Below are 18,808 nucleotides of genomic sequence, written 5' to 3'. Positions count from 1 at the left end.
TTAGATTTAAAACATGAATGTATAAAAGAGTGCGCACATATATACAGACACACACACACACACACACAGAGTCAGTCCCAGGATATTTCTTTTTATTACACCTCAAAGTGACAAATATTTTAGGACATTTTTTGTAAATACACAAGCAAAACCTTTATAGACGATCATTAGCGAACTGAAACCAGATAAAATCATTTTTTATACATACATTTTACAGCGGTCATTGAAGCATGTCACTGGCTAACTTTATGGAAGTGTATTGCTCTATGATGTATAATACAGCTAATAATTACAGTTGATGTGAAATCAAAAATAAGTTATTTAAATATCAATTACATACAGAATGTGCAACCTCTGTTAATCATTCATATATGTAATCAAGTTGAAATATTAACTGGTTAGTTCTTTAACAAGTGATTAATGTTTATCAAGATTTAATACTTCAACATTTTTGTCAGGGACCACCACAGTCCACTTCAATCTTCAACATAATGACCTGAATGCAAATTTGCTAACACACTTAAAACAAAATTAAATTTGTAATCTCATTATTTCTTTACAATGGAATAAAAAAGACGTTTAAGGAAAAAAGTAATCTTTTTAATAAAGTGCATTTTTACAGTAACATTTAATGATATATTTTTTTCAAATTGAACTACATAAAAAGCCTCACTGTTACCAAAGACCTCTAGTGATAGAAATCTGGAGGCTTAAACTCTGATATAAAGGAATCGATTGATTTCTAATTCTGTTAAACTTAATATTTTTGAGTGTTATAGTCTAAAAACTGAGCGGTATGAGATATAAAACCCATAAATAAAAATAAGTGAGAAATTAATGAACCTAAATCAATTATTAAAAAAGGCCTCAATGGAAGCATTACTTTGTGTCCTTCTCTTGTAAACATAAATGATCTTTAGAAGCATGTAGTAAAAATATCACTTCCGTTTTCATCAAAAACAGCCTGAGCATAAGTGGGGGAACTTGCTTTTTTGTGCTTAATTTAAAGTTGATAATGCTTTACAGTATTACATCACATGAATGCCCAAGCAATGGTGCTACCAGATGTCTGCTAAAGCTGTGTTACACTCATTTCAGTTCAGAAGAGGAGAACACACCCACATCCAACACCAGATGTGTGAGAAATATGTTGTCCATCCCCACTGTTAACACACACACCCACGCATGACAAAAAGTTTGGAATAGGAAATCACAATATCTGGGTAACTTTTCTTTCATGCATACGCATACAACTGCACTACAAGTTCTGCTAACAGGAAACACAGCACAATGCTTCGGAGACATGCATGTGATCGTAAGAGCTATTGTATGGAAGTGACATCACTGAACATCAAATCCAGTGGAGGAAACAGTCAAAAAAAAAAAAATAATAATAATAAAATGATAATATGATTCAAACAGTGGCTTGGACTGATGATCTCTGATGCAGCCATAATGTCTGTCCCAGTCTTTTTAAGTCACTAGTTTTCTAGTCTGTCAGATTGTATTTGAAATTTTTAAGGCTAGACTGTGTGCTTTAGGCTTTTACAAATTATAAATGTCTTTTAATACCCCAATCAAAGTGCAAGGCAATCTGGGGCAAAACCAAATGAACTAAAAAAACTACACACGTCACTCCAGCAAGCATATTACTGCTGTATGAGTTGCATCAGATTTGTATATGATAAGAGGTACATAATGTGCAGTAATATCATTTACAACAAAAGCAACATATATAATTGAACTCATGTAAGCATTAATAAACATTATATCCCGTAGCTGAAGGATATTAAGTCATGTTTTTGGATATTTTGTGTCAGAAGATTAAATGTGCTTTGAATATACGCTATTATGTTAAGCGAAGTATAAAGCGGTGTGTTTTTTAAAATGTGACCATGAAAAGACATCCAAATGTTTTTTTTTTGTGAAATGGTTTATCCCACTTTATATAAACATGATACATACTTGCTAAAACCATGGCCAACCATTGGCCTGAATTCAAAATGTGCATTACTCTCAATATCCCCATATGGCAACATCATGCATATGAGAATGTTATAAACATATCCTTTACAGGACTCATCAAAGGAGATATCTTTTGATATACATATTTAATATACATCTGTTTCGAGACAAAAGTTACATTATATTAACAAAACCTGGATGAAATGAAATCGCTTTGGCCAGGTGACGTACATCTTGATACTCATCTCCTTCATCGATAAGTACTAAAAACACTTTTTTTTCATTTACTGCTTTTTTCTAAATAAATTTCGCACTTTATGAAAAAAGCCAGAAGTTTAGAACAGTCTTGAAAGTCATACAAAAGCATAAATTCTCTGAATAAAAACAACTGTGCTTTCTTCTCTCGATTTGGGCCAGACCTTTTCTGCCGAAAACCTTTCAGTAACAGTCCTAGGTAGCCAGTTCAGTCATTTCTTTAAACGTCAGACAGCTGTGAGATTATAGGTATGTAGTATACCAGGAATAACAGATATTAGAAATTGTATCTTGATATAATGCAACAGCTAGGACAGTTGTTGCTCTTGAACCCCCAGGCATGTACAGTTTCATAAAAGTTATATATGAAGTCATGTAAGTATTATGACTGTACTGTGCTGCTGTTGGCTTTGAGTAGTTGGGCCTCGCTGAGCAGAATACGTATGTGATGCTCCTCCTTCAGCCCCGCCTCCCTCGCGCTCGCCTCGTTCAAGGATGACACGCGACCCAGCGTGTCACAGCCTGCGGCCAATAGAGGGGCACAATACATAGGCATTCCGATGGACACGAGCCAATCAGAAACAGAGCTCGAGTTAACAGGAGACACTGGCTTTCGACACATGTCAGTCAAACCTCCTGAAGGAATCTGTGGAAAAAATAAATATTTAAATTAGCACTTTGTCTTTTTTGTGACCCTGTTTGTGAAATATAGCTTAAGTAATCTATGAGATTTAACCAATCATAGTTTAAATTCACTCATTGATTTCAATCTTTGAAAGTTGTTTACATTATTTAGGATGATTTTATGTACAAAATGTCACATTTAGTCTATATAATTTAGGTTAAACCATCCATTAACATCACAGAGGTCACGAGTTTGATTTCCAGGGAACAGGCATATGATCAAGTGACTCACAGCCATACGGTGCTCCTTGCGCAGTTGTTTAACTCTGATCTGATCCAGACCGGACGCCACGTCCTTCACTGGCTGCTGGAAGTCCTCCGAATATCGCTGTACTAAGAGTTGAGGAATACCACACCGGCCGTGCTGTAGAGGAGAAAAGAGAAAAAGAGAGATCAGCCAAATCCTGAGAGAAAAACAAGATCTAGAGGTCAGCACCTCTTTTAGATGATTGGAAAATATGTTTAAAAACCTTAAGCAAGCATGTACTGGCCCTCAAGAGACACAAGACTCTGCTCATTGGAATCTCGGAAAATATGGAAAGAATTTCAAGTACAGATGTCGTATTATTTTCAATCAAAGCCATAGGACGGTTGTGGTTAGAAGGAATATAGCAAACTCCAAAATCGCGCACCGCATGAGCACTGTTTTTATCCTAATCCTAGCCCCAAACCTAATCATAAACCAAACATTTCATGGGATTTAGGCCGTAGCTGTATCCCTTCTAGCCAAGACCCAACAGGACCTCTGAGGAGGGCAACATTTTAAACTGTAGACTCTGATTAAAAGCAGAAATTATCAGATCATAAAGTTTACTTCATGTGGCTATTTAATTGATTTTACGGTTGGTGGAGACCAAGCACTCTTGGAAACAGAGGTTGACTCACAAACAAGCAACGAGTTTATGTGGCAATTAAAGCATAATAAGGCGAGTAAGACTAAATTGTTTGTTTAATGTGAAATTTGAACTGTTGTAATACATCGCCCTGTGTGGAACCTACATTGATTTTCAAGATGTTTTTTACTTCTAAGCATGCCAAACGCCTACTTTTCTATAAAAAGGGCGACTCCTGGATGTGCCTTTAACCTCCTAAGACTTTTGGTTTGGTTTGCATTTGAGGTTTCTTCCAGCTATTTGGGGTTAGGAAGAACCAATGAATATAATATCCAAATATTTGTCTTTGAACACGAAGCAGTAGTGTCCACGTTTGTGTACAACAGGTTTCAGTTACACAGAATTAAGTATTATGGTGCAAACAACAAAAAACTGTGATGTCCACATATGTGGACACACCAGGTCGTAGGAGGTTAAAATATTGCAAACAGTGCTATTTTAATGACGCTCAATAATGCAACAAAAAAATTTCATCTTTGTGAAATAAACAAAAATAAATAAACTGGACATCTACTGTAGGTCTGTCAATTTATAGTATTACCAGAATGCTTCACTGCAAAAAATGACTTTCTTACTTAGTATTTTTGTCTTGATTTCAGTAGAAATATCTAAAAATTCTTAAATAAACATGCTTTTTCTTGATGAGCAAAAGGACTTAAGAAAAACAGTGTAGTTTTTAGACAAAAATAAACAATTTAAGTGAATTTGTGCTTAAAACAAGCAAAAATACCTGCCAATAGGGTGAGAAAAAGTCTCAAAATAAGTTTACTTTTTTCTTAAACAATTATTTTAAGTAAAATCTTGTCACCCCATTGGCAGATTTTTTGCTTGTTTTGAGCACACATTCACTTAAATTATATTTTTTTTGTCTAAAAACTATTTTCTAAAGTAATTTTGCTCATCAAGAAAATACATTTTGATTTACGAATCTTTAGATATTTCTACTGAAAACAAGACAAAAATACTAAGAATGTCATTTTTTGCAATGTTTGAAGTATGCTTTACTGCAAAAAATCAGCAAAATTACCTAAGAAAAATATATAGTTTTTAGACAAAAAAATATACAATTAAAGTGAATTTGTGCTTAAAACAAGCAAAAATATTTGCCAATGTACTTAGTATTTTTGTCTTGATTTCAGTAGAAATATCTAAAAATTCTTAAATAAACATGCTTTTTCTTAATGAGCAAAAGGACCTAAGAAAATAAGTGTAGTTTTTAGACAAAAATAAACAATTTAAGTGAATTTGTGCTTAAAACAAGCAAAAATATCTGCCAATGGGGTGAGAAAAAAAGTCTCGAAATAAGTTTACTTTTTTCTTAAACATTTAATTTAAGTAAAATCTTCTCACCCTATTGGCAGATTTTTTTTTGCTTGTTTTGAGCACACATTCACTTAAATTGTATATTTTTTGTCTAAAAACTAGACTTATTTTCTAAAGTCATTTTGCTCATCAAGAAAATACATTTTGATTTAAGAATTTTTAGATATATCTACTGAAAACAAGACAAAAATACTAAGAATGTCATTTTTTGCAATGTTTGAAGTATGCTTTACTGCAAAAAATGAGCAAAATTACCTAAGAAAAAAAATATAGTTTTTAGACAAAAAAATGAACAATTAAAGTGAATTTGTGCTTAAAACAAGCAAAAATATTTGCCAATGTACTTAGTATTTTTGTCTTGATTTCAGTAGAAATATCTAAAAATTCTTAAATAAACATGCTTTTTCTTGATGAGCAAAAGGACCTAAGAAAATAACTGTAGTTTTTAGACAAAAATAAACAATTTAAGTGAATTTGTGCTTAAAACAAGCAAAAATATCTGCCAATAGGGTGAGAAAAAGTCTCGAAATAAGTTTACTTTTTTCTTAAACATTTAATTTAAGTAAAATCTTCTCACCCCATTGGCAGATTTTTTTGCCTGTTTTAAGCACACATTCACCTAAATTGTATTTTTTTTTTTTTGTCTAAAAACTAGACTTATTTTCTAAAGTCATTTTGCTCATCAAGAAAATACATCTTGATTTACGAATCTTTAGATATTTCTACTGAAAACAAGACAAAAATACTAAGAATGTCATTTTTTGCAATGTTTGAAGTATGCTTTACTGCAAAAAATGAGCAAAATTGCCTAAGAAAAAAATATAATTTTTAGACAAAAAAAAAAACATACAATTAAAGTGAATTTGTGCTTAAAACGAGCAAAAATATTGCCAATGAGGTGAGAAAAAAGTCTTGAAATAAGTTTACTTTTTTCTTAAACATTTAATTTAAGTAAAATCTTCTCACCCCATTGGCAGATTTTTTTTGCTTGTTTTAAGCACACATTCACTTAAATTGTATATTTTTTTGTCTAAAAACTAGACTTATTTTCTAAGTCATTTTGCTCATCAAGAAAATACATTTTGATTTAAGAATTTTTAGATATATCTACAGAAAACAAGACAAAAATAATAAGTAATTTTTTGCAGTGTTCGAAGTACAGATAGTCCCACCCCAAACTAACATGATTGGTTGAGCCAAATGTTGCTAAATCAATCAGCAATGACTTGCTTTCAGTTTTCTCTACATATCAAGGTATGAGACAGCATTTTAATCTAGAAATGACACGTTAGCTGTAACTTTTATGTGCCCTATCCGAGACATAAATTATGATAAATCTACTCAGTGATTTAAACCACCTCCCCGTGCCCAGTTTAGGACACATCCAATAGGCTGTCAGACCAAGAATAATTGAATTGGCTGCCAATCACAAGGCACTAAAACTCCAGGCAAATGGTCCTTTATTTGAAAAGAAAACAGTTGAACTGCCTGTGGTTTCAGACAGCACATTTTTCACCTCTGCTCTAAAGTGTCCTGGTGGTGCAGCTGGCAACGGTTTAACTGCTTTGAAACCTCAGGTCTACTGAAGTATGAAGGTGTTTATACAGCAGAGCTGGAACACAGTGGTCTCAAAAACGGATCCAGTATCACATTTTAATCTATTGATTAATGTGTACACTATTATACTAAGAAACCAAACTGATCTAGAAACAATATTTTAGGTGTAAGATGCTTAACGACTGTAATTTATACAGCCCAATTTTTTCAAGTACGTAGAAGAGAAGATCTCAAAGCGGATTCACTGCTGCTGTTAGCATGGCTTCAACAACTAACAAAGGATACGCGATATTTATGACAGCTTAAATGTGCATAAACAAAGTATGACCCTGCTTGTGAAAACCCAGCTCAAGTAATTTTTGGCGATTTATAGTTTTCTACATAAAATCATTTTACATAATAAAGAACAGTCCGTGAAAATATAACCTTGATATCTTTAATATTGAAAATTGAAATAAAATTGAATAAATTCAATATGATATAATATACATAACTATATTATCAGTGGTGTATAAACACCTTACAAAATTTACTGTTGTGTTTTTATTACCTTAGAATGAGCAGTTTTAATCTACATACACTAGGAATGGGTGATCTGACGATTTTATATTGTGATTGATCGTGGAGTAGTTCAAGTTGCACTTTTTAAGTGAATCATATAGATTGTGATCTCTTATACAGTACAGAACAAGCACATTTTAACTTAAGCAAGATATTAGCAGATATTAACAAATTAAATGTACAAAACACTCAGCTCTGTATGATGTTGGTTAGTAGACACGCCCCTTACTGCTGATTGGCTACAAGTGTGTTTTGGTACTCAGCCCGACTTCATTTTCCAAAGCGTTCCTCAAAAATCATGCATCCAGCCTTTAAAGAAATGCTGCTCGCTCATACACAACAGACGCACACATAAAATGCCCCATTCAGACCGCCAGCGACTAGCAGTAGCATAGCGACGGAATCTCATTCATTTCAGAGGAAGCTTGCAGACTTCCGGTGACACGAGTGAAAGTGACCGTTGGCGACTGAATGGGGATCTCCAGCGATGCAAGAAAGTTAAGAAAAGTTTTAACTTTATGCAAATTATGAGTTCACACATCCTCCTCTAATCAGTTACTGGAGTGGAAGGTCGGTACTCATTTACAAACGTGATGAATATTGCACATGCGCAGAGCGTCCCAGCTTCAGTTATCAATCAAGTGTTTACATGTCTTTTTAAGCGAATAACAAAAGGGTATAAACCACCCCTCTCAAACCGATTAGATTTTTAATCGGTTTGGCACTTTTTTTCCGATTAAGTTGGTTGGTCGTTGGTTGCAATTCACAATCTCACCACTAGATGCCGCTAAAATCTATACAGTGGACAAACACCATAAACTCCCTAACAGCTTGTGTCTCTGTATAATAAAGGATTTTGAATTACTGTAGTCATATAATCTTAATAATCTTGGTAGTTCATTCCATTTACTCAGACAATTAACAGTATTTTTATTGTATCTATTTTACATATGTACATTTTTTGACTTACCTTATCAGAGTAAGGCTCCTGGGTGAGGTCGATGCCTTCTAATCTCATCCTGTCCTCCAGTAAAGTCTCCACGTCAATTGTTTTGGCATGCGAGGTCTTCCTGCTGAGGGCTACTTTAACTCCATGGATCTGAGGACATGCAGATTCAGGCAAATCAGACAACCAGGGTGGACTAAGGGCTGGTGGAGTTTCAGACTCAACCGGTGACACTGGAGTTGATGGTGTGGAGGCTGGGGTGTGTACAGGTCTTGGGGGTAGGGTCGGCGTATTCGGCACTGAACCTGACAGAAGCGACGGAGGGTGTCGCACACCATTCGGCAGACGTTCTTTGGACTTTTTAGCAGGCACGGGAGGTGGAATAGGTGGTTTTTTAGGATGAGTTCGTGGAGCAGGACTAGTTGGGGCAGAGACAGGTTGGCGTATCGAGGGGTTAGAAGCAGGCAGGGTTCTCACCGGGCTAAGGGACAGCTGTGTAGGAACTGTAGGTCTGGAAACGGAACCTGGCTCTCTTCCAGACGTATCTCCACCATCCTCTAGTTTTGATTGTACAGGATGTACTTTGACTTCCTCCTTATTGCCGCTTTGCTGCTTGTTCTGCACCTGGTGGTCTTTCCTCTGCTCATACGCCTGTTCCCAATGCAGATCCCCCAGAGAATGTGAGCGCTTACAGGACTCAGGGGCCTCCGGAGGACCATCCAACTCCTCACAGCTACGGCTGACTGGTATGCGAGAGGATTGTCCTGATTTGGAGCCCTTCTTGAGACGCAGACCGAAACCTTTTCTGGGCCGGGGAAGAAGGGTCTTTGGGAACTTGCGATCTTTCTTGGCCTGCTGCTGGAGAGCTTCAGTGGAATGAGTCATTGGGAGAGTTGGATAGTCTGGAGATTTGATAGCTCCACAATCAAATCCAGATGAACTCCGACTGTGGCGCAAGACCTTACGACTCTTTCCTGAAACAGAGAGGTGTGCTTTCACATAACTTCCTTAATCACATGTACTTACTCTCTCTCGGAGTTTAGATGTGAATCTCGGTTGAACCAATTCCTAAATAATCTGAGATCTCCGAATTACTGGATTGGTTCATGTTTGGGTTTTGTATTCCTCTATTATAGAGGGAAAGCACTGCTCATATCCGACACCAAACACAACAGAATTAAAACTTTCAGATAAAAGATGAGCATATTGACTTAATGTTGAAGCAAAATTGAGTAAAAACAGTCTAAATAATATTAAGCTAACATCAACATGTAAACCAAAATGAGCATTTGTAAAATCTTATGAGAAATGTGTGATAAAGTATAGATCTTTATATTGAGGTTAATTTGTTTAGTATACCTAGTTAACTCTTTTCCCACCAGCGTTTTTTTATTTTTTTAAGTTGCCAGCCAGCGCCAGCATTTTTTTGTAATTTTCACAAAAGTTTAATACCTTCCAGACAATGTTCTTCGTTAAATATATCAAATAAAAGAACATTCCCTCTGCTTTCAAAAAAAAAAAATAGAAAAAAATTAATTTGTTCTCTTTTTATCACCTCTCAAATATGGATAGGTTTCTTCAAAAATACCAAATTTTGAGCAAAAAGCTGAAATAATTGCATTTTTGTAAAGGACTTTTGTTAAGGCTGGGATACACTGCACGTTTTTTTGCTGTCCCAGATGAAAAAATTGCCACTGTTAAACAATTGTCACAATTTCTGTGATCGTGGCTCTTCATCGGTGGTCCTACATCGTACAGTGAGAAAGGTTCAAGGACGGCTGTTTCCCAGTCTTGCGTCCAAAGGTAGCCTACGATAGTTTTCTGACAGTGTCAAGATCAACGCACAGTGTGTTTGCTGCTACGACCTGCGTACTGGTATTCGTTTACCACTAGCGCATGCTGGTGACGTTGCGCTAATGTGTGACGCAGCCGTCGTGTCATTGTACAGTCTACAGTACATGCTTGTCATACCCAAGTTTAAATGATCCATGTCACACAGTGTGATAAGGTAATGATCTTATAGGAGTGCAAAATCCTGCAGTGTATCCCGGTCTTTAGATATCAGATTCAGAACAATGATCAAAACATACAAATAGTTTTTACAGTTTTTGAATCAGTGGATGCTTCAGTGTTTTATAAGTTGGGTAAGAGCCCCACCTGATGGATAATAGCGGGATTATAGATTATCGTAAAAACTCGTCAGGAAAGCATCATTAGCACTTTTCTCTTAAAGGATAAGTTCGGTATTTTAGACTTAAAGCCCTGTTTTCAGATTGTTTATGGTGAAATAGAACGGTTTTGACTGAATTTTCGACATATGCGGCTGCCCTGAGAATTTTCGCATGTTTGTGTTTCACCTCACACCTCTACAATGGGTTTAATGGTGCACTGGAACAATCCTTTCTAAAACGCATTAAACTTTTGTTTACAAAGACATGAAACTCACCGAGTGGTCAAGGGTGTTCACTGATATGCTCACACAAAAATCGCTGCAAAAGATGCTTTCCAACAGCTGTTTTAGCATTCGTTGTTAACTTGTGGACCTATTTTTCCAAACGCCTCACACCCGTTCATTCTTCCGTTGAGAGCTTGAATAATAGACACTCCAGCCCAGGTGGTGGCGCTAATCCGCCATTGCCAATAGCAAGAATAGAAACAAAGTTCCCGGCGCGGAGTAATACCGTACCTCACAGCACATCTAAAACAAGTCAATGGAGTTGGCAAAAACTACGATAAAACCCGTATTTTGCAGCGATTTTTGTGTGAGCATATCAGTGAACACCCATGACCACTCGGTGAGTTTCATGTCTTTGTAAACGAAAGTTTAATGCATTTTAGGAAGGATTGTTCCAGTGCACCTATCAACCCATTATAGAGGTGGGAGGTGAGACAAGAAACACCCTAAAATTCTCAGGGCAGCTGCATATGTCGAAATTTCAGTCAAAACCATTCTATTTCATCATAAACAATCTGAAAACAGGGCTTTAAGTGTAAAATACCAAACTTGTCCTTTAATTGATGAGATAAACTGTCAATGGCGGGGAAAGAGTTAATTTAACAAACATGCATTACCTGAAGAGCATTAAAAATAATCTGCAGTTCTTTACATCTCTAGTAAAATGTTAGAAACAACAAGTGATGGTTTTAGACTATTATGGACAACGAAAAAGACAGATTATCCACACATTGCAATAAATGTCTTTGTTATTCAGTATTTTGCCTTGCCTAAAAATTCTTAAATCAAGATGCATTTCCTTGATGAGCAAATGACCTAAAAAAATTGCTCTAGTTCTTAGACAAAACATATCAAATTTAATTGAATTTGTGCTTAAAACAAGCAAAAAAATCTGCCAATGAAACAAAAATTTTTTTCTTGAATTTACTTAATACAAGAAAAATTCAGCAAAAAATGTTTTATTCAATTAGCAGATTTTTTAAATAAATGTTTTTAGAGCTATTTTTTTTTAGGTCATTTGCTCATCAAGAAAATGCATCTTGATTTAAGAATTTTGAGATATTTCTACTAAAAACAAGACAATACTAAGTAAGAAAGTCATTTTTTGCAGCGCACAAAATATACTTAAATGTACTGAAACTGCAAAGTTAGTGAAAGCCAAGAAAATTAGGTTTTAGAGGAACAACACTGAAATTAATAATACAGTAGTTATTACAATGTTTATTAATGTAGAGTTGAAATATTGAAAAACTATTTATTAAAAAGTTCAATAAACACGTACATGCCTTTGGATGAGAAATGATGCAGGCATAATGTGGAAATGCAGTGAACAGACAGCAGTTCAGAGAAAACAAATGAGGTCAAAACTACATTTTTTCATTAACTCGATGTGATGATCCAGGTATTTGAAATGAATTAGTGATGATTATTTCATGGGTTATAAGATGTACTTCAGCAGATCAATGAAAGAGTTTGATAGCATCACATGCTCAGATGTTTGAGATACTCGACTCTGCACTGCTCGACTTAACAGAAGACATGAATGGAAAACTAATCAGTCGAGATAAAGCAATACCAGGAAGTGAAAAAGATGAAAAAAGCAAACAGACCAGAATGATAGAGATCACAGAATGGGTTTATTTTTACACGTTGGCAGATTGCACATTTTTTTTCTGATCCATTCTAAACACTCATACTTAGCCACACGCATACAGATTCACACACACGCATACATACATACATACATACATACAGGGCAGAAAGAGGATCAGTCTGTGTTATAAGATGCCAGTAAGATGTTAAAAAGACAAAAGTGAAAACCACTGGGTTTTTTCAGAAAAAAATGTGAGTCCTTAGGTTTTTTTTAGATCAAATTCCCAAGTGGATTAGCTCCCAAATACGTTAATAAAATAAAATAAAATATTGCTTCCAGTCAAAAAAGTATATATATGTTTCATTCTCTATTTTTGTCCTCTGAAGTCTCTTCTTTTTCAGGCACATAAGAACTTGTGCAATATGATCACAACAAACACCACACACAAATATGGAGTGATATTTTTTAAAATGGCTGGGGACACAGACACCTAAAATTGAGTCTAAAACTCATCTTCTACATTCTCAACTCTTAAACTCCAAGCAATTTTATTTTGCCTGCAGTGGAAAGGCTCATCTGGTGTGACTTCCTGCTCTGTGTGCATTTCTGGGCTAGCGTCCTATATACTGGGTCTCTTCATAGTTTTCTCAGAAGTTATGGATTATGTTGATTAGTTTGAGATAGGAAGAACCTCCCAGCAGGAAATGTTTTGGAAAATTCTCATTTCCAGAGAAAAGGTTACAAAGAAAGTGAGGAATGACGAAAGTACTTCTGAAAGTGAGAAGTGGACAGACAACAGAAGATATGACAGAGAGACACGGCCTTGCGTTAAGTCCAGATGATGATAGTTTCTCATTGGCTGTTAGAACATGGAGTCATGGCAGAGAGAGGTGTGGCCCAGAGGTGAGAAGATGGTGTCATGGCCTTGCTAGACTAGGCTTGACATGGTGATGCGGTTGGTATGGAGATGCTAGACAAGCGCCTGGTTACCATTCTCTAGGTTTTCGTTGCTTTCGTAGCAACCAGAGTCCCGCGGGGAGTCGGCTGTAAGGCCGCGTCCCTCACAGAGGAGTTTTTCCTGAGAGCCAGAGAGGGCGCTGCGCTCCGGATCGCTGCTACCTGTAACACACAAGCACACGAAACGTAAGGAAATACTCTGCTACAGTCAGAGAAATATTTATAGAGAGAATTTATGGGTAAACTCACTGTCATAATCTTGCAGGAGTTCAACTGCAGTCAGCAGTACAGCTCTGTGTTGAGGGTCTTTGATGTTAAGTTCATCCAGATCTTCTTCCTCTAGTAACTTAAAAGTGTCCAGGTCCTCATACCCATTAAAAAGAAACGTTGGCATGTGCTCCTAAAACAGATACAAAGATTAAAAACTATACAGTGCTGCAGCATCTAAAAATACACTACTTCAGCCTGGTAGTTCATCTATGGGTAGGAACTCACACTCTTTTTTTAACCATCATTACAGTCTGTCAACATATTATAAAACATGACTTTAAATAACATCAAACAGATGGCTACACCCAAAAGACATTTTTGAATGCTATATTTGGGGTTCATGTGTCCCTCTTAGTGTATTTTGAGATGTAATATAGAAGGAGCATCTGGGAGGTCTGAAAGGTGTGTCAGTCAGTTTTGGCTTGTTTAAATAAAACTTTATACTTTCATGGTCAACTGACCTTGGCCAACATTCTCATGGTTAACAGATCTGACCATCATTTCTTTCTATCATCAACTATATAGCCCTCATACTCCTCTTGTTTGATGCTTATACATGCCTTCTAAGATTTTGCACTCACTATCTGTCCTATTTAAATTTTTGTGTGAAATATTGAAAAACATTAAATATCAACTAACCAAATGATTCCCTATGGGAGGACGAAAAATGACATAAGTGTATATAAATAAAAAAATGAATAAATTAATGTAGAAATACATAAATAAATAAATGAATAAATAAATAAATGCAGGAATAAATAAGTAATTAAGTAAATGCAGAAATAAATAAATAGTTAAATAAATAAATGTAGAAATACAGGAATAAATAAATGAGGAAATAAATAAAAAATAAATAAATGTAGAATTACTGAAATAAATAAATTAATAAATACACATATGCAGAAATAAATAATTAATGAATTAAATGCAGAAATAAAAAAATTTAAATATTTTGTTTTGTCAAAAGTATCAACTTTTAATGTTATTATTTTTGCACCACTACATTTATTTATGTTTTTTAAGTGTATTTATGTATTTCTACATTTATTTATTCATACACTGCAACAAAATTCTTAAATTAAGATGCTTTTCCTTGATGAGCAAAACAACACAAGAAAATAAGTCTAGTTTTTAGAACAAAAATATCAAATTTAAGTGATTTTGTGCATAAAACAAGAAAAAATCTGCCAATGGGGTAAATCTTGAACATTTTTCTTAAACACTAAATTCCTACCCCATTGGCAGATTTGTTTTGCTTGTTTTATGCACAAAATCACTTAAATTTGATATTTTTGGCCTAAAAACTAGACTTATTTTCTTGGGTCGTTTTGCTCATCAAGGAAAAGCATCTTAATTTAAGAATTTTTAGATATTTTTACTGAAAACAAGACAAAAATACTAAGAATTTTTTTTCTTGAAAATCATTTTTGCAGTGTTTATTTCTGCAATTATTTAATTACTTATTTATTCCTGCATGTATTTATTTATGTATGTATTTCCACATTTATTTATTTATTTACGTATTTGTTCATTTATTTATTTATATACACTTAAGTAATTTTTCTTCCACCATAGATTCCCAGATCAATCGAACTAATTAAAAAACATAAGGTTGAGGTGTGCTACGGTCTTACAGTAAATTACATTTAAAGATGACCATCAGTATGCCCTACACATTATGGAGGACAGAACCCATGAAGTGTGCATACTAAAGCAGACACATTCGTTCAATCATTCGTTCTGATCACAATATCTGAATGAAACTTTCGTACTTTCAAGTTGATTCTCTCTAGGAGCTCCTCTACCGAGCTGGGTTTCGGCGGCCTGCCCTTCCTCCTCCTGCGAACGGCTCGCTTCGGCTTCTCCTCTTCCTCAGCCAACACATCCACGTAGATGAATTTAAACGTGCCCACTTTATTATTGAGCAGGCCCATCCACGTGCCCATGGGTGGCTTGCTGATGATATCGATCACATCTCCTCTCTGAAGAGAACATGGAAGACGCAATGAAAACATCATGAATGATTGATTTAATGAGAAATATATAATGCGTACAGTATGTGAGTGTGTGTTCAGTACCTTGAGCTTCAGTGAGTCTGTATCATACGGACTGGGTGTGAAGTCAGTGTGCACTCGCGCTCGGCCGCAGAACGGACCTCTGTATGGCGGTTCTTCATCATCGCCGTCTTCGCTTCTCACGCTCTCTCTGTTACTGGCGGATGAGTCTGTGGTGCTCACTGTCTGTCCACCTGTGAGAACAACATTATGATCATTGCTGCAGACGTTCACACACATCATATCTCTATGATCTTCAGAGGGGAAATCTAAAGGTTGTCCTATTCAAAAGTTATTGTCAGACAAAAATTTTGAATATTACTGCATGTATCTCCTAAACTACTAGATTCACAAATGGATTTGTTAACTATCTATATGAGCAAAAGTGAAAAGCAAAAAACAGACTTACTCATGGAGCTCTGTCCACTAAGGGAGCTGCGCAGACTCTCTACAGAGCCTCCTGCCTTTAGTTTGGGCTTCTCCAGAGAGTCTGTGTCTGGTTGAGGAGACTGAGGACAACTGGGCGTCCCATCTAGACTGGACTATATATGCAAAGAGACAGAAATGACATTTTTCATGACAGTAGATATTGTGGATACACTTAATGCTCACATATAAAGGCGACTCGAAGCACTGCTGAGAGACAAATCATTCTTCTGTGTAACAAAATCATTATTTTGCCACTAGGTGGCTCTACAGTACCACATATGATTGCAAAAGCAAGATTTGAACTGCTGACAAATGCTTTTTGTTGCTATATTTCTACACAAATCACCTCAACACAAAGAGGTCTTGGTTAAACACACTAAAAGAAATGCAATCAAATAAAGCAAGTGGCAATTTCGAGTTACAGACTCGCAGTGTGATTTCAGACACATTGGTGACAGTCACGAAAACTGAGACAATGTGAGAGATGCATTGTTTACAAGAACAATGCAACAAGTATGCGTTTGTTTCTGCCACAGAGTTAAAGCTGAATCAAGCTTACAATTCGAAAAGAAGGATGATAGATTGGACCCTAAACTGAAGCACAGAATGCTAGGTATACACACACCCCTGGAGTCTCATCTTCCTCTAAACAAGGTATAATTTCAAAAATTTTAAGCAGCTTAGTAATGATAAAAGTATTCGCTTCACTTCTGTAACGCATAACTCGGTCAATGTAAGCAGACGATCTGCGTTTGTACCTGTTCAGAGAGAGAACCAGCATATTTCTTGGACATGCGTTTCCTCATAGTTTCTTTGACAGACTTGACTTTCTTCCCTAGAGAGATGCGAGATGTGGTGGGTGATTTGACAGGGTCTCTGTACAGAGCCTCTTGCTCCTTTTGCCAGAAAGAGAGAGAGAGAGAGAGAGAGAGAGAGAGAGACAGACAGAGAGAGCTTGATTAAGCACATTGAAAGCCAGCTGATCAGACAAACACTGCAGCTGCATGTGAAAGCAGAGGGTACTCACGCTCGACTCAGACGCTGTGTTGACCACATGTAGGGAACGATTAGATAGGTCAAATCCTCCAAAGCTACATGTTCTCTGCAAAAAAGAGTTTCTGTGTGAATTTACAAAGATTTTATGAAAGGCTTAAATGATTCATGCTGCTAATTATAATGAAAAGCACAGATTTTAAACTGAGAATATGATTTGATTTTCTATTCAACAGAAATTAAAATCTTTCAAACAATATTTATTATGATTTAAATAAACTGATGGATTCTTAAAAAACCTTGACATCAATAAAACAAAATTGTATTGCTCAAATACATGCAATGCATTCAATTAATTTGTTGATCTCTTAATGCATTTTTCTCTTATGACTTTTTCAAGCAGTTTCTGAATCATCCAGTTAAAAAAATAAACCAATGACATCAACTGTAGTACGAGAAGCTGTTGCATACTCCATGGGAAAAAACATGCACTTGGAAACAAAGAATGATCAAATCAAATAATATAAACACAAACTGATCACAAAATTACTATTCAGTATTCATGCCCAGCCTCCATTTCCAACCCAAAATGGATGAAAAAATTCACAGATGAAGATCACGGTCATGTTCACATTCACTATGAATGACGACGAGGATCCGCAGAGGGCAGACTCTGCAAAGCTGCAGAAGGAACTTCATACTATTGTATTACTAATCTGAATTTAACTAGAATCACAATAACGGAGTTTATTACTAATCTGAATTCAACTAGAATCACATAACTGAGTTTATTACTAATCTGAATTCAACTAGAATCCTATACAAGAAAAAATATCTTTTTTATCTGTTCCAAATACAAATTCTCTTTTTGCTCTGACACACATCACTGACTACAAGACAAGAGCTCGGAATGAGAAAAGACAGAACCTGAGATATAATAACTTTTTCATAAAGGATTATGAATTTTTGATTCTATACTGTAGTAATCTCAGGGTATAGTACTGATAAAAAGAAGTAGAGCTGAAAGAGCCCAAGCAGAGTTTTCTAGCTTTAATAACTGCCCCAGAGATTAAGATAAAAAAATGATATCAAAGCTTATATTTTATAAGTCTAGGCACTGTGTTCTCAACAGAACCTTTGACCAATATTCAGTTTGTGTTACTAAGACCCAGAAGCACCATGAGTTCCCTTAGGAATTTCCTATGTGCTTTTGTAAAAGCAAGTCTAGATTAAAGGCGGGGTGCATGATCTCTGAAAGCCAATGTTGATATTTATAATCACCTACACAAACACGCCCCTACCCCAATAGAATCTGGACCTTCTTTTGATACAGCCGCCACACACATACGCAACCCAGGCAACAATGTTGGTTAGAAGACACGCCTCTTACTGCTGATTGGCTACAAGTGTGTTTTGGTAATCGGCCCGACTTTCTTTTCCAAAGCGTTTTTCAGATATTGCGCACTCCGCCTTTAAGGAGTAATGCACGGTCGGTGATAATATTAATTTAAAAAATATTTTGTTCTATAACATGAATTATACATTATGTTGCTACAAATTTAATGATGAAGCACAGCTTTAAAATTCACATTTAAGGTTTGACCGTAAATTATGGTTTGAACAACAAAAACTACAGACCTTATTTTAGTCATAATCAAAATTACAATTTAAAAAAAACGTAAAAATTCAAAGCAACTTCAAGATGCAACCCGTGGCAGATCGGCTATCCAGGTTTACCTACTGTACACTAAGATTTTTTTTGCTGCCTTACTGTGGGTTTACACCAAACGCGAGTTCAGCGATTTCCGCGAGTAGATTACATACAAAGTCAATGCAAAGACGGAATCAGACTCGTCCTCGCATGGGGCGATT

General features: G+C 35.7%; 1 protein-coding gene across 7 annotated transcripts in view; it reads right to left on the bottom strand.

The window, feature by feature from the left end:
- Positions 1-70: 70 nt before the first annotated feature.
- Positions 71-18,808, bottom strand: part of sash1a (SAM and SH3 domain containing 1a) — a 292,094-nt gene continuing 273,356 nt past the window's right edge. For all 7 annotated transcript variants that reach the window (XM_073811407.1, XM_065255958.2, XM_065255959.2 and 4 more), the window contains 10 exons: positions 16,971-17,045; positions 16,702-16,839; positions 15,924-16,056; positions 15,539-15,708; positions 15,233-15,442; positions 13,440-13,590; positions 13,224-13,352; positions 8,209-9,158; positions 3,137-3,268; positions 71-2,866 (listed from right to left, as the gene is read on the bottom strand). In XM_073811407.1, the coding sequence (XP_073667508.1) occupies positions 2,603-2,866; positions 3,137-3,268; positions 8,209-9,158; positions 13,224-13,352; positions 13,440-13,590; positions 15,233-15,442; positions 15,539-15,708; positions 15,924-16,056; positions 16,702-16,839; positions 16,971-17,045 (2,352 nt within the window). In that variant the 3' untranslated portion in view covers positions 71-2,602. The remainder of the gene's footprint in view (positions 2,867-3,136; positions 3,269-8,208; positions 9,159-13,223; positions 13,353-13,439; positions 13,591-15,232; positions 15,443-15,538; positions 15,709-15,923; positions 16,057-16,701; positions 16,840-16,970; positions 17,046-18,808) is intronic.

Source organism: Paramisgurnus dabryanus, chromosome 12, assembly GCF_030506205.2.
Source record: "Paramisgurnus dabryanus chromosome 12, PD_genome_1.1, whole genome shotgun sequence".
NCBI lineage: Eukaryota > Metazoa > Chordata > Actinopteri > Cypriniformes > Cobitidae > Paramisgurnus > Paramisgurnus dabryanus.
The sequence above is the reverse complement of the archived record's forward strand: the minus strand, read 5'-3'. Positions and strand labels throughout refer to the sequence as shown.